The 13,639-nt window shown below is 35.1% G+C and overlaps 1 protein-coding gene across 1 annotated transcript in view; it reads left to right on the top strand.

Moving 5' to 3' along the window:
- Positions 1-13,639, top strand: part of KIAA1328 (KIAA1328 ortholog) — a 255,457-nt gene that overhangs the window by 24,038 nt on the left and 217,780 nt on the right. Inside the window, exon 5 of the mRNA XM_090285632.1 lies at positions 6,915-7,030. Coding sequence (XP_090141758.1) covers positions 6,915-7,030 — 116 coding nt within the window. The remainder of the gene's footprint in view (positions 1-6,914; positions 7,031-13,639) is intronic.

Raw genomic sequence — 13,639 nt, 5'->3', positions numbered from 1 at the left:
CTACTTAGAGTTATGCGTGGGCCATACTTCGGTTCTGAATAATTGAAAGACTGCAACTGTAGGTACATGTGATACACAAGTGTGAGGTCTGTCCAGAAGGAATCCAGCCATGTAATATGAAAAATAGAGACATTTACTGAAGAAGATACAAGATAAAGGAATCATTGTACACAATGACACCTCAGTTCCCTTCAAAGTACCTTGGAACCTCACACAGTTCTCAAAATTGCCATCAGCTGCCCTGTTGTATTTTCCTGAATCTCACTGATGGTCTGAAATCTTTTCCCTTCCAAAGATGATTTGAGTTTTGGGAAAAGCCAGAAGTAGCCGGGCACCAATTCTGGACTGTAGAAGGGCTGAGTCACCTGGATGATTTGCTGTTTCACCAAAAAACTCTGCGCAAGATGTTTTGCATGAGTGGGCGCATTGTCGCGATGAAGCTGCCAATCACCAGTTGCCCACAGATGCAGCCTTCTGAATCATCCGAACAGTTTCCCTGGAGGAATATTCAGGCTTAACACAAAATTTGATGCAGATTCATTGCTGTACTCAGTCATTTTGAATGTGACAGCCACACAGTACATGTGCTCACTTGCTCAGTGGCATATACTACCCCCACTGACTAGTACAGTGAAGTCATCATTGTTCACACATGAGCAATCCAGTCCAATCTCCTTGGCTGCCAGGTTACATCCTGGTAGCACAAACTGTTCTCATTATATTAACAATGGCTGGACTTTTTCTGGATAGACTGCATATATACTAAAATTTTTCATTCATTTCTCAGGCACCTTTCTTTCTTTCTTTTTTTGTTAAATCCATGGGCTTCCTATATGCTGATTATTCTCTTTTACAGTTTATTTTTATATGCTTGTTGTAATGGATTCATATTTCTTAAACCTGAAATCAACAGGAGAAAGGAAGATTCATTGAGCTAAGGGAAGAGTTAAGAGCAGAGGTAACCAGAAATTTATATAAAACTACTTATTTGGGTTGTTGTCTCAAAATTGGAACATTTGACATTTGAGACTTGAGTATTCTCAAATTTGTGCTTTATAACTGAAAGTGTTTATTCTTATCATATTGATTATCAGATTTTACTTGAAAAACAGTTATGGAGCATTTGCTACATAATAATCTACTTTTGCAAAGTATTTGTGAAAGACATCACTTTTTGTCATTTTATATTCCACATTTTTTTTCTGGTAGTTTTTAAAGTAATAGATTAATCCAAGACATAACAAAGGGAAGTGGGTAATATTGAATGACGTTTTATACCAGCTGTAGCTGAGGCCAGAAAATTGCATCTTTATTCACTCTGTAACATATTTCCCCCCCCTAATTTTAGTGTACTTTTAATTATAAAAATATTAAAACTATCTTATTTGAAGAAATAAAATCACAGACAGAAGTAAAATCACTCTGACATTCCTCTTCTGTCCACCCCTACCCTCTTATACACGTGCTATTTGTTTGGATGGAATTTGTTTCTTTTCAACTTTTTATTTTGAAATAATTTTAGAATCAGAAAATTTACAGAGATAGAATTTTCATGTATACTTCACTCAGCTTTCCATACTGTTAACATTTTCCATAACCCTAGTACAACTACCCAACTAAGAAATTAACAGTGGTGCAATACTATCACCTTACCAATACAGGGCATTCAAATTTCACCAGTGTCATTTCGCTAATACCATTTTTCTGGTCCAAAATCCATTTCAGTATCTCACTTTGTATTTAGTCATCACTTCTCCTTAGTCTTTTATAATCTGTGTTAGTTCTTCATTCTTCTATAACCTTGAAACTAGTCAGATATTTTGTAGAATGTTCCTTAATGTGGCTTTATCTGGCGTTCTCTCTTGATTAGATTCAGATTATGAATTTTTGGCAAGTTTTTGTGTGGCTGTGTTTTCATTTCTCTTGGGTATATATACCTAGGAATGGAATCGTTGAGTCATATAGTAACTCTGTTTAACCTTTCTAGGAACTGCCAGACTGCTTTCCAGAGTGTCTGCACCATTTTACATTTCCATCAGCAGTGTATGAGGGTTCCAATTTCTCCACAGCTTTTCTAACATTTATTATCTGTCTTTTTGATTGTACCATTATACCATTTTACTGGGTATGAAGTGGTATCTAATTGTGACTTTGATATGCATTCCTCATGACTAATGAAATTGAGCATCTTTTCATGTGCTTGTTGAGTATTTGTGTATCTTCTTTGGAGGAATGCCTATTCAGGCCTAATAAAGTGCTTTTTTTTTTTTTTATCTTTTTATTGTTGAGTTCTCAGAGTTCTTTATGTACTGCATTTACAAGTCCCTTATCAGATAAATTGTGTGCAAAAATTTTATCCCATTTGCGTATTGTTTTTTCACTTTCTTGATGGTGTCATTTGAAGCACAAAAAGTATTGAAATTTGATGAGGTCCAATTTATCTACTTTTATTATTCGTGTTTTTGGTATCATATCTAAGAAATCATTGTCTAACCCAAGGTCATAAAGATTTATGCCTCTGTTTTCTTCCAAGAGTTTATAGTTTTAACTCTTACATTTTGTTCTTTGATTCATTCAGAGTTAATTTTTGTATATGGTGTGAAGTAGGGGACTGAGTTTATTTTTAGTTTTTGCATGTGGAAAGCAAGTTGTCTCAGCACTATTTGTTGATAAGGCTGTTCTTTCCCTTTGATTTTCTTGGTACCCTGGTTGTAAAATGAGTTTACTGTAAATGTGAGTGTTTATTTTTGTTCCATTGATCTGTATTTCTATCCTTATGCCAGTATCACGCTGTCTTGATTACTGTCATTTTTTTAGCAAGCTTTGAAATTGGAAAATGAGTCCTTTATCTTTTTCAAGAATATTTTAGGTATGTTGGGTCCCTTTCATTTTCATATGAACTTTAGGATTGGATCAACTTGTCAATTTCTGCAAATAAACCAGCTGAGATTTTGATAGAAACTGAGTTGAATCTGAGGATCCATGTGGGTAATACTGCCGTGTTAACAATATTGTCTTCCTGTTGTGGATGTGGTATGTCTTTCCATCTATTCAGGTCTTTAATTTCTTTCAACAGTGTTTTGTAATTTTTGGTATACAAGTCTTTCTTCTGTTGAATTTATTCCTTTGTATTTTATTCTCTTCGTGCAAATGTAAATTTAATTGCATTTAAATGCAGATGTTTCCTTAATTTGGTTGGAGGGGGGTTTGTTCACTGCTAGTATATAAACATACAATTGAATTTTGTACATTGATCTTGTATCCTGAAACCTTAATGAGCTCTTTTATTAGTTGTAATAGTTTTTTAGTGGATTTCTTAGATTTACCATGTACAAAATCATGTCCTGAAATAGAGATGGTTTTATTTCTTCCTTTAGAATTTAGATGTCTTTTATTTCTTTTTCCTACCTAATTACCCAGCCTATAATGTCCAGTACAATGTTGAATTGAAGTGGCGAGATCAGATATCCTTGTCTTATTCGTGCTCACAGGAGGAAAGAATTCCTACTTTTAACATTAAATATGGTATTAGATGTAGATTTTTCATAGATGGCCTTTTTCAGGTTGAGGAACATTTTTCCCTTCCTATTTATTGTTTATTGAAAATTCTGAATTGTTGGGTTTTTTTCAAACTCTCTTCTGCATTCAATTAGATGATTATGTGGATTTTTTCCTTTATTTTCTTGGTATAGTGTATTATCAATACATTAATTGGTATTTGAGTATTAAACCAACATATTATTCCTGGAATAAATTCCAGTTGTTATACTGTTTAATCCTTTTTTATGCTGCTGGATTCTGTTTGCTAGTATTTTGTTGAGGATTTTTACATCTATATTCATTCGATATTACTCCATAGTTCTTAGAGCCCTTCTGACATTGATTGCTGTCTCTGATTTCTTAAAGCACCTGTGTTCCTTTAGATGGTACATTTTAAACCATAGCCAAATGTTAAAATTTGTAAAGAGGTCATTAAGATAATTTCACTGAAATATTTTTTATGATGAAAGCCATTCTTTTTACCACGTATTTATTTCTTAAAAAATCCTCACCCAAGGATATGTTTATTGATTTTTAGAGAGAGAAGAAGGAGGGAGGGAGGGAGGGAGAGAGAGAGAGAGAGAGAGCACGAGCGAGGGAGAAAGAAACATTAATGTGAGGGAGAAACATCAATTGGTTGCCTCCCTTATGCTCCCTGACCAGGGATCTAACCCACAGCCTAGGTATGTGCCTTGACCAGGAATTGAACTTGCAACATTTTGTTGTATGGGACAACTCTCAAACCAACTGAGCCACCCAGCCAGGGCCATTTACTTTTGCTTGAAAACATGTGCCTTTTTGTTTGCTAGATGTCCTGTGAAATCTGCTCCTTCCTTCTCCAGACCTTACCAACTTTGCATTCAGAATTTATAAAATGCAGCCAGAATATCCAGCTCTAAAATGCAAGATGTTAAATAAGGAAAGAAATTTATCTGGTTGACCCTTGGGTGAGCTGTAATCTTTGGGATAGAAGTTTTGCAGATTTGACCTTGTCTTTCACATTAGTGTATCAGTACCCTTTCCTAGAGTATCTAGAAGAACATCAGGTATTTAAAGCCATACAATAAATCTCTTTGTAGAGCATTAATTTTACTAAAATATTTAGAATAGGTGGGTGTGGGAAAACTTTTTAAAACTGAAAATATGGTTGTATGGAGAAAAATATAAAATATTCAGAGATGCTTAAGCTAAACCATCAAAGAAATTCAGTACCTTTAGAACAATTTTCAGTGCAACAACCCAACTGTGAGGGTATGAATTTTCTTTTCTTGTTAGTTAAGAGTACATTTTGTGGAAGTTTTTGAGAAATACTCTGAGGCATTAAATAAATGCCAACAGTCTTAACTTTAAGAACAGGTTATTGTCCTCTTTGTAAATAATTAGTAAACTAACTCTGGGAATATTCTTTCATCAGTTTTAACTTTTTTGTCCTATTAGTTAAATATTTCCCTTTACTGTATTTAGCTTCTCATTTTGTTAATTAACTTGTTGCTATACTCTACATGAGATAGAGGATTAAGTCTTTTTATGTAACTTTGTGGTCTGAGAATTCTTTGATGAAAAATGTAGATCACGATACCCAGTATTTTCTCTTACATATACCTCATGGGAAATATTATTGAACATAAATTAAACAAGATGACAGATTTCATAATGAATATCAAATCTTGAGGTTGTTTCATTGGCAAGTCCTCTGCATTCAAAAGCTGTATTAATATACTTGCTTATATTAACTATGCTAATGGGCTGCACAGAAGCCCTGTAAGTGTTGCACTGTGTACTTCACAGCTTAAACAATGTAGTGATAGATTTTTCTGGGTAGAGCAGTGTAAGTTTTGGGAAAAGCTCCTCATATGCTCTGGCATTGTGGATGTGTGTGCAAGCAGTGGTGCCCCCAATGATCCTAGAGTCTCATGGATCTCTTTCAGGTTGAACAAAGAGAATACGTAAATGTTGGGGTGTGCCCATATGCTCTGAACTGGCAGGCTCTAGAGATAATCTCTGTTTTTAGTGTAACGTTAAGGTAAATTTGGCAGTCTACAAGGCAGGAGTATAAATCCTCTTTGTATAGGTATATTTATTCTTCGTTTAGTTGTCTGGATTCCTTGTAATTAATCAGTTTTAGAGATTACCTTCTTAGAAAGAAGAGCCTGAGTACCATTCATCAGTCTCATGTTATGCTAACTATAAAAAATAGGGTTGTGGAAATGATTTGAATATCAAGATGAGCAAGAAGAAATAAACCTATTTTTTTTTAACACTATTGTGTGCCATGCATTTCACAAAAATTATTTCAATGAAAATGTAATCAATCCTTTAACACTTTAAAATTCTAATTTTCATTCTATTATATCAACATCATTGATTTCAACATTTCCACCAGAAGACTAGCAAGAAAGGAAAAGCTATGGAGTTTATATTATTCAGAAATTGTTCTGCTAGAAGAGGATTCTTGGAGAAAGTAAATTTAGGAGCTTAAAGGCAAGGTTTGGATTCCCTGTGGATTTCACTTACACACATTCCTGTGTGATTTTGTAGGATGAATGTGTTGTACTCTCTTTGGAGAAATAAGTACCAGTAACAGAAATTTGGGGCTAACATCTCTGTGCACAGAGTAACAAGAAATTAGGCTTCTCATTTTAAAGTAAGATTTAATGTTGTTGTTTAGTTTTTTTCTCTGAGGTTTTTTAAAGATTTTTTTGTTCCTTCTTTGTTCTTGTTAGGAACCACCCCTTTTTGGTAGGATTGAATTGGAATACTTTTCAGAATTAGAGATTAAAGAATAAAAACTTTTGGGTTGTTGTTTTTAACTTAAAATATTTTTGGATTAATATAGTGCAAACTTTTTATATTAGTGCCATGTTATTGTAGTTATTTATATGTTACTGAGGAATGCAGGGTATCAGCACTGGAAATAAAGAGTAGAATTCCTGTGTATATTTAGTGAAATGTGATTTATATGTTGCTTTATGTCATTGACAGGATTTAAATAAAAGTATAAAAATACCTAAATAAAAAAATTGACTCTGACTATTTCGATAATGAAAAAAATGAAACCTAATGTTTTAAAAATCAGATATTTTTCTGTCCTAGATTATAATCGGAAACCAATGTCTTATGTTGGACTTTCCACATTTAAGATACTTCTGATAATATTCTTGATTTTAAACTCACATGCATATTTTATTGCAAAGGTGTGAAAGATTGCCTTATAAAAGGGCAATTTAAAAAATACATAGAGTATCCCTGAAGAAACCTCAGAAAGAGGTAAGCAGACCTCTGGAAGAAGTCTCATTTTGGTGAACTGCAGCTGTAGGCATATGTTCTATTTTATTCTCATTGGTGTTTTCTTTTCCTTTTTAAATTTCTTTCAGAGTAAGTGAGGAAAAGGAGGTGACAGAAGAACGACTCAAAGCTGAGCAGGAATCATTTGAGAAGAAGATCAGGCAGTTGGAAAAACAGAATGAACTGATCATCAAAGAAAGGGAAGATATCCTTTTTGAAAGTTCTCTTTTTTAGCCTGCAGGAAGTTTGACCCTTTTATGAAGAAGATGTAAACTCCAGAGAAATAATTGTTCTAATTTATAACAGGATAAATCTGCATGGGCCGCCATTTCTAGGCAAGCAGAATGACACTTAACAGCATGTGCTGTTGCTTCCTTTGTGCTTGGTACGCCATCCAGCTGTTCTTCTGCTGCTGTTATACCGTGGAGCACATATTTGTCAACTAAAAAAGACAATAAGAAATTTGGGCATTAAAAGGTAGTGCTGGAACTTTATTAAATTCTGTTCCACTGTTGCAACTGAGCCTGAAACCTCTTTGTATTTGCTATTCTTTCTAGCCAAGCCTTTGACAGTCTGAAGTAATTTTACTCTGAAATCATAAAAAATTTTTAAAATCTGTCTTATAGATGTTGTAATTGATAAGTGTTTTACACTGTAGGAAGATGCCACCAAACTATTCTCATGGAGGAGAAACTATTGGCATTAGAACTAGGGAGGGGTGTGTGGGTGCGTGTGTGTGAGAGAGAGAAAGAGAGTGTGTGTGTGAGTGTGTGTTCACACAGTCATGTGCCACATAGCATTTTGATCAGTGATGTACCTAATATACAAACATGGCCCCATAAGATTATTATGAGGCTGAAAAATTCCTGCTGTCTACTAATGTCACAGCCATCTTAATGTCATAGTGGAATACACTGCTCCCATGTTTGTAGTGATGCTGGTGTAGACAAACCTACTGTACTGCCAGTCCTATAAAAGTACAGCACATACAATTAGGTACAGGACATTATCCTTGAAAATGATAATAAATGACCGTTACTGGTTTATGTATTTGCTGTACTATACTTTTTATTATTAGTTTAGAGTGTATCTTTTTACTTAAGAAAGAAATTTGCTGTCAAACACTGTACCATGTTACACAAGCAGCAGCCTCGTACATCTCGTGTTTACAGTGTCCAATGATCGCATCATTTTCTCTAGTGCTTGATTTATTCTCATGTTTTGTGCAGTAACATGCTGTACAGGCTTGTAGCCTAGGAGCAATACCATGTAGCCTAGGTGTGTAGTAGGCTGTACCATCTAGGTTTGTGTAAGTGCACTGTATGATGTTTGCATATGATGGAAATCACCTAATGGTGCATTTCTTCTAATATACCCCCAAGTTAAGTGGTGCATGACTATATATACACATAACATATAACATACATACACACATAAACATATATACACACATATTTCTCTGTGTGTGTGCATGCACAAATATATGTATATATGCATATACAAGGGGGGACCCCCCAAACAATTTATTTATTAAAAATTGTGTATTAATTTTTACATGTTTAATCTTCAGTCACCTTCAAAGTACTCTGTATTTGATGCAGTACACCTATCAAGATGTCTTTTCCACTGCTCAAAACAGTTTGAACTTCTCAATTTTGATATCTTGTAGTGCTTCTGCTGTTTTTGGTTTTACTCTTTTCACACTGGAAAAACAGTTCTCTTGTAGGAATTTTTTCATCCAGGGAGACATAAAAAACATTGGTAGGGGCGAGATTGGGTGAATAGAGAGGTTGGGGCACAGGGATCATGCCGTTTTTGGTCAAAAACTGCTGAACAGTGCAGGGAGAGCAGGTGTGCTCATATCATCCATCATGAAACGGGCAAACTCATTGAAAGAGTCTTCCAAAAAAATTCACTGAAGCCGAATGCAGCCTCTCACAACAATGCCAGCTGGTACACTGATACAGATGGGTTCCCAGAACACAAACCTAGTGGGGGAAGCCTGTACTATAAGGGGCCTGCCCTCCAGGAGATAATTCTGTGTTTTTTGAGGGGGACCCCCTCATATATAATTTTAAGAAAGTAAAATAAAAACTGGTGTTTTAACTTAAGAATTGTATTTTAAGGGATATGTGTGTTAAAATAATAATTTGTGACATTTCTTTGACTGGGTAGCATTACTTATTTTTGAGTGTTTGTTGTAGTGGCATTGATATAAAAAGAGAAGTGACTGTCCCTAAAGTTAGGGTGATAGATCTGCCAGATAAAATATTGTGCTTGAAAGATCCTTTGTCCTTATTGTCACTGTCATCATTAAGGATTGTTATTAATTATTTCAAAGATTCTTCATGTGCCAAAAATTGATCATATATTGAGGGTAACTGTACTTTTCTGAATACTAGAAAAATAGAAGCATAAAGGTAAATTAATCATCTTGAAAAGCACAAAATATAACTATAAAAATAAGTTGTGAATTTCTGTTTTTCAAAAAAGTAGGAGTACATGATTGTAGTATAATCAGAATTCTCAGATTTGATTGGCTTAGCGGAATATTCACAGGCTTATTGGCCCGACAATTCTAAAGGAGTACTTTTTCAGTTTTTTTTTTTCTAGATCTCTTAGCATTGGAATGCTCTTCTTGGGCCTTCTCTTTTCTTTGCCTTAGTTGGCTTTATTGCCTTGGTTGTCAACTCTCAGGCTAGACCCTCTTCATGCTACTTTCCTCTGTAGGTTAAAGTAGTCTGTTTAGTCAGAATCCACAACAGACTGTGTGTGCTCAGCTCAGCCAGTTTGGTCTTTTCACTTCTTGCATGGAGTAGTGTCTCAGGACAGTAGCACTTTTCAAAAAAGGTAGATTAGGAATGCTTTTATTTGTAACAAAAATTTGCTTACAGGCGTCTGTTTTTTCCCATGTAACAACTCTGGAGATAATTGACTTCTAACCCTGGTTCATTGTCTTAAAAGTTTTCAGTGCTTGAACCTCTACAGTTCTCTTAGCTTCTTATAATGGGTGCAGAATTCCAGGCTGCAAAATGGTTGCCCCAATTCCAGGTATCACATATGCATTAAGGTAGGAAGAAGGGGAGGAAGACATTCAGGCAGTTCTAATTCTCTGCTTTTTTAAAAAAACAAAATCTTTTCAGAGTACCTCCCCTCCCCCAGCAGTCTTTCATGAGATATTTATTTTCCTAAACTTTATTAGTTGGCCATGCTAAGCTTCAAGAGAGGCTGAGAAAAGGCAGCATTTAGCTTGTCCAATTGATATAGTAGAAAGCAAGAAGGGAGGAGGAGATTAAGAATGAAGTCAGCCTCCAACACGGGTGGCAGAAGGAGGGGACATAGAAACCAGTTTTTATATAGGGAGGATGTGGTGATACCTTGACCTTCCTGGGCAAAAAATAAAATAAAATAATAATTATTATGTTCATTGGAATTGGAGTGAGTTGGGAAAATAAGGTGAGAGAGGGAGGTAGCAGACAATTTAGAAAGCCTGGCCACAGAGTGGGGCTTTGTTTGGTGATATGCTTAACAAAAATATATGACTATTTGGAGAAGTAAAATCTAATTTGGGTGGACTCTCAGGGTCAAGATTAATTGTATTTTAGTGCTGAAGCAATTTAAAATCAGTATGGCTGTGAATGGTCTCTCTCTCCAGCTAAATATTAAGATACCCAGGTGATTGTAGTGACGCAATTTTTCATGTTTTCCCCATGACTTAGCTCAGGGGTCATCAGATATTGTTGTGGGCCTAATCCAGTAGGGTGCCTGCTAAATCCAGCCAGATCCATTCATTTATATGTGCTGTCTGTGGCTGCTTTTGCACTGCAACTACAGGTTGAATAGTTGCAACAAAGGCCCTGTGGCCTGCATAGCCTGCAGTATTTACTATTCAACCATCTACAGAAAAGTTTGCTTACCTCTGATCTATCATACAAGCTGAAAGGGAAAGGAAAAAGCATGTAAATAAAGACAAAGACTTAGACATGTGACATAATTAGGCCTATTTTCATATGGTTTGTGGGGATTTGACTTCAGCCTTTTTTATTATTGTGAGTGAAAATAGGAGTAAATGTTAGACCATTATCAATAATTGAAATGGTTTAGTTAATGTAATTGGTTTAAGTTTTTTTTTTTGAATCAACAGAAGATTGGTGGTATTTGTGGAATTTGTGAAAGAAAGGAAAAAGGAAGATATTAAAAACAGTGACACCCATGGTTTTTATTACAAGTAGATTGCTCAGGTACACATCTCCTTTACCAGCATAAACCTGTCAAAGGTTAATCTAGATGATTTCATAGTGCATGAAACTCTATAAAACTTAGAAACATGACACAAGGTTATAATTTAAACCAATATAACTTTAACTACAGATACATTTACCATGCATGAATGATTCAGACTCTTTAATATACATGAAATCAGATAATTTCAGATCATTTTTAAATGTCTATTTCTATTTGAGGAACTATATGAATTCTGATTTTTGGCATTTTAAGGATACGTTGTACTAAATTTATGGGTTTCTGTTTTAAAAGTTCTAGTAACTTGATATGTTGATCAACTGTGCAAACACAGACCAGTCCCTTAGTAAAAATACAAGAAAAGATATTTTACATGTTTGCATTTGGATGAGGCTTTTGAAAGATTTTTTCTTTAAATAGAGAATTATTACTAAAAGTTAAAAATTCTTGGTAATTTTCAGTCCTTGAACAAAGAAAGCTTATTTTGAGAACTTAACTATGTGAATGAATATTCCATTTACAAAGTTAAGCAGTCTGATGCATGTTGTATGGTTTTGCATAGCTAAGTGAGTTTGAAAGGAGAGGTAAATCTGAAACTGCAAAAGAGAAATATATCCAGTGTTCCAATAGAAATAATTCTGAAGTATGTTAGCATGTATAGTATGAGACAGGATATAGTCATTAGAAAAGTTGATTAATATTTGAGCTAATTGTATTTCTAGAACGTATATCTTAGGTCAGGATGCTCTCAAAAGCTTACAGAAGGGAAAGTCTGATGTTTGCTAACTTCACCATTTAAACTGACATAGAAGAGAAGTGATAGAAAAGAAAGCACAATGGGCTTTAGAGTCAAAATTTTGTTCCAGGACTGACTACCTATCTGACCTTGGGAAAGCTACTGAACTTCTCTGAGTCTCTCCATCTGTCATATTGGATAGCTGATAACACCTTTTCTTCAAGCCTGCTGAAATCTGATTTTCTTTTCATTGTGTGTATAAAGAACTTTGCAGTGTCTTGTACTTAGTAGGTACTGGAAAAAAGATAGCAATTCTCATTATTACTATGACGAATATGAATGAGGGGTGAGATGACCAGCTCCTCTGTCGCTCATTTCTGTGCCTTTCTTCCCTGGGGACTGATTTTCATTAGGTTATGCAAGTGCTTACACTGCTTAGAAGGCCCAGTGATAGAGGGAAATTGATATGTTCTCTGCTTTATCTTCTAGTTTCTATGAAAGAGGAAACCTCTTTGTACTAACATATGCCTGTTGAGCGTTCATTGAGGGGAAACCAAGTCTTACGTTCCTGCCCCAGAAACCAGACTGACAGAAATGTTTGTGGGCTTTTTTCCCTCCTTCTGATCTGTTTTCATTATCTTTCTGATTGCAACTTACTAAATTGAAGAGGTTTAGATTTGGAGTTGCTTACCTTGCTCTAGGAAGAACTAATTTCAAAGGAACTAACTTTAACTTTTTTTGAGCAATGTTTTAAAATGAGCCAAAGGTCTCAGTATATCTGCACTAAGAATAGACCAGAGAAAATTCACAAGAATTTTGTCTAATTATGTAAAAAGAAATCATTGGTATGAATAACAGTAATACTTTCAGAGATATTCTAAGCTTTCCATTTAATGATACCTCTCTGCTAAGGAGCCAGACTGCATGACCTGTTAGATTTTTGTCAAGGGTAGGAACTGTACTCTACAAACTTATCATAGATCCGAGTGTAGTGGTGTTGGATGGGTAGGGAGGGTAGGGAAGGATAGTAGAAATAAGTTTCATGAGAAAGGAAGTTTCAAAAGAAAGGGTAAGTCTCTTCCCAATTTTTCTAGCCCTTCATAAGAGGAGGCAGGAGATTTCTCTAGTCTTGGAAATAGTCTTAGGAGAATTAAAAATCTAAACTTCTTAAAATGAAGATGACCGACTCTCTGACAGTGTAAAAAGGTGTGTTACCTTATCAGCTTTAATGAATCTTGTCCTTTTTAAAAAACATTTCTCAACCAAGGCTGTTTATTGATTTTCGAGAGGGAGGAAGAGAGAGAGAGGGGAAGAGGAGGAAAGGGACATCGATGAGAGGGAGAAACATTGATTTGGTTGTCTCCTGTATGCGCCCTGACCAGCGCTCAAACCCGCAACCTAAGTATATGCCCTGACCGGGAACTGAACCCTCAACCTTTGGGTGCACAGGCTGATGCTCCAACCAACTGAGCCATCCAGCCAGGGCAATCTTTTGTTTTTGTTTTGAATAAATATTGGGTTTTTGTTTTTTATGTTTACAAATTGAATTCTGTGCTGACAGAATGTGTTATATTTTGTGTACTTGGATAAAGTCAGTTTATTTCATTTAACAAGCCCTGGATAATATTGTTTTACTAATGAAATAATTTTCTCTAACATTGTAGAAGTTGTACTGCTTGAGGCCATTTTATTTGCTTAGTGTTGTTGTATAACTTTAAGAGATTTGGGGCTATTATTACTGTATATTGTTCTGGAATGCCATTTTAAATCACAATAACAGATTAACTTTCCATGTGTATTAGAGAAATAAGCATCCTTAAGGAAAGAACAGTTTAT

Source organism: Furipterus horrens, unplaced genomic scaffold, assembly GCF_987537825.1.
Source record: "Furipterus horrens unplaced genomic scaffold, mFurHor1.1.pri manual_scaffold_8, whole genome shotgun sequence".
Classification (NCBI taxonomy): domain Eukaryota; kingdom Metazoa; phylum Chordata; class Mammalia; order Chiroptera; family Furipteridae; genus Furipterus; species Furipterus horrens.
Note: the sequence above shows the minus strand (reverse complement) of the source record. Positions and strands in the feature narration are given on the sequence as shown.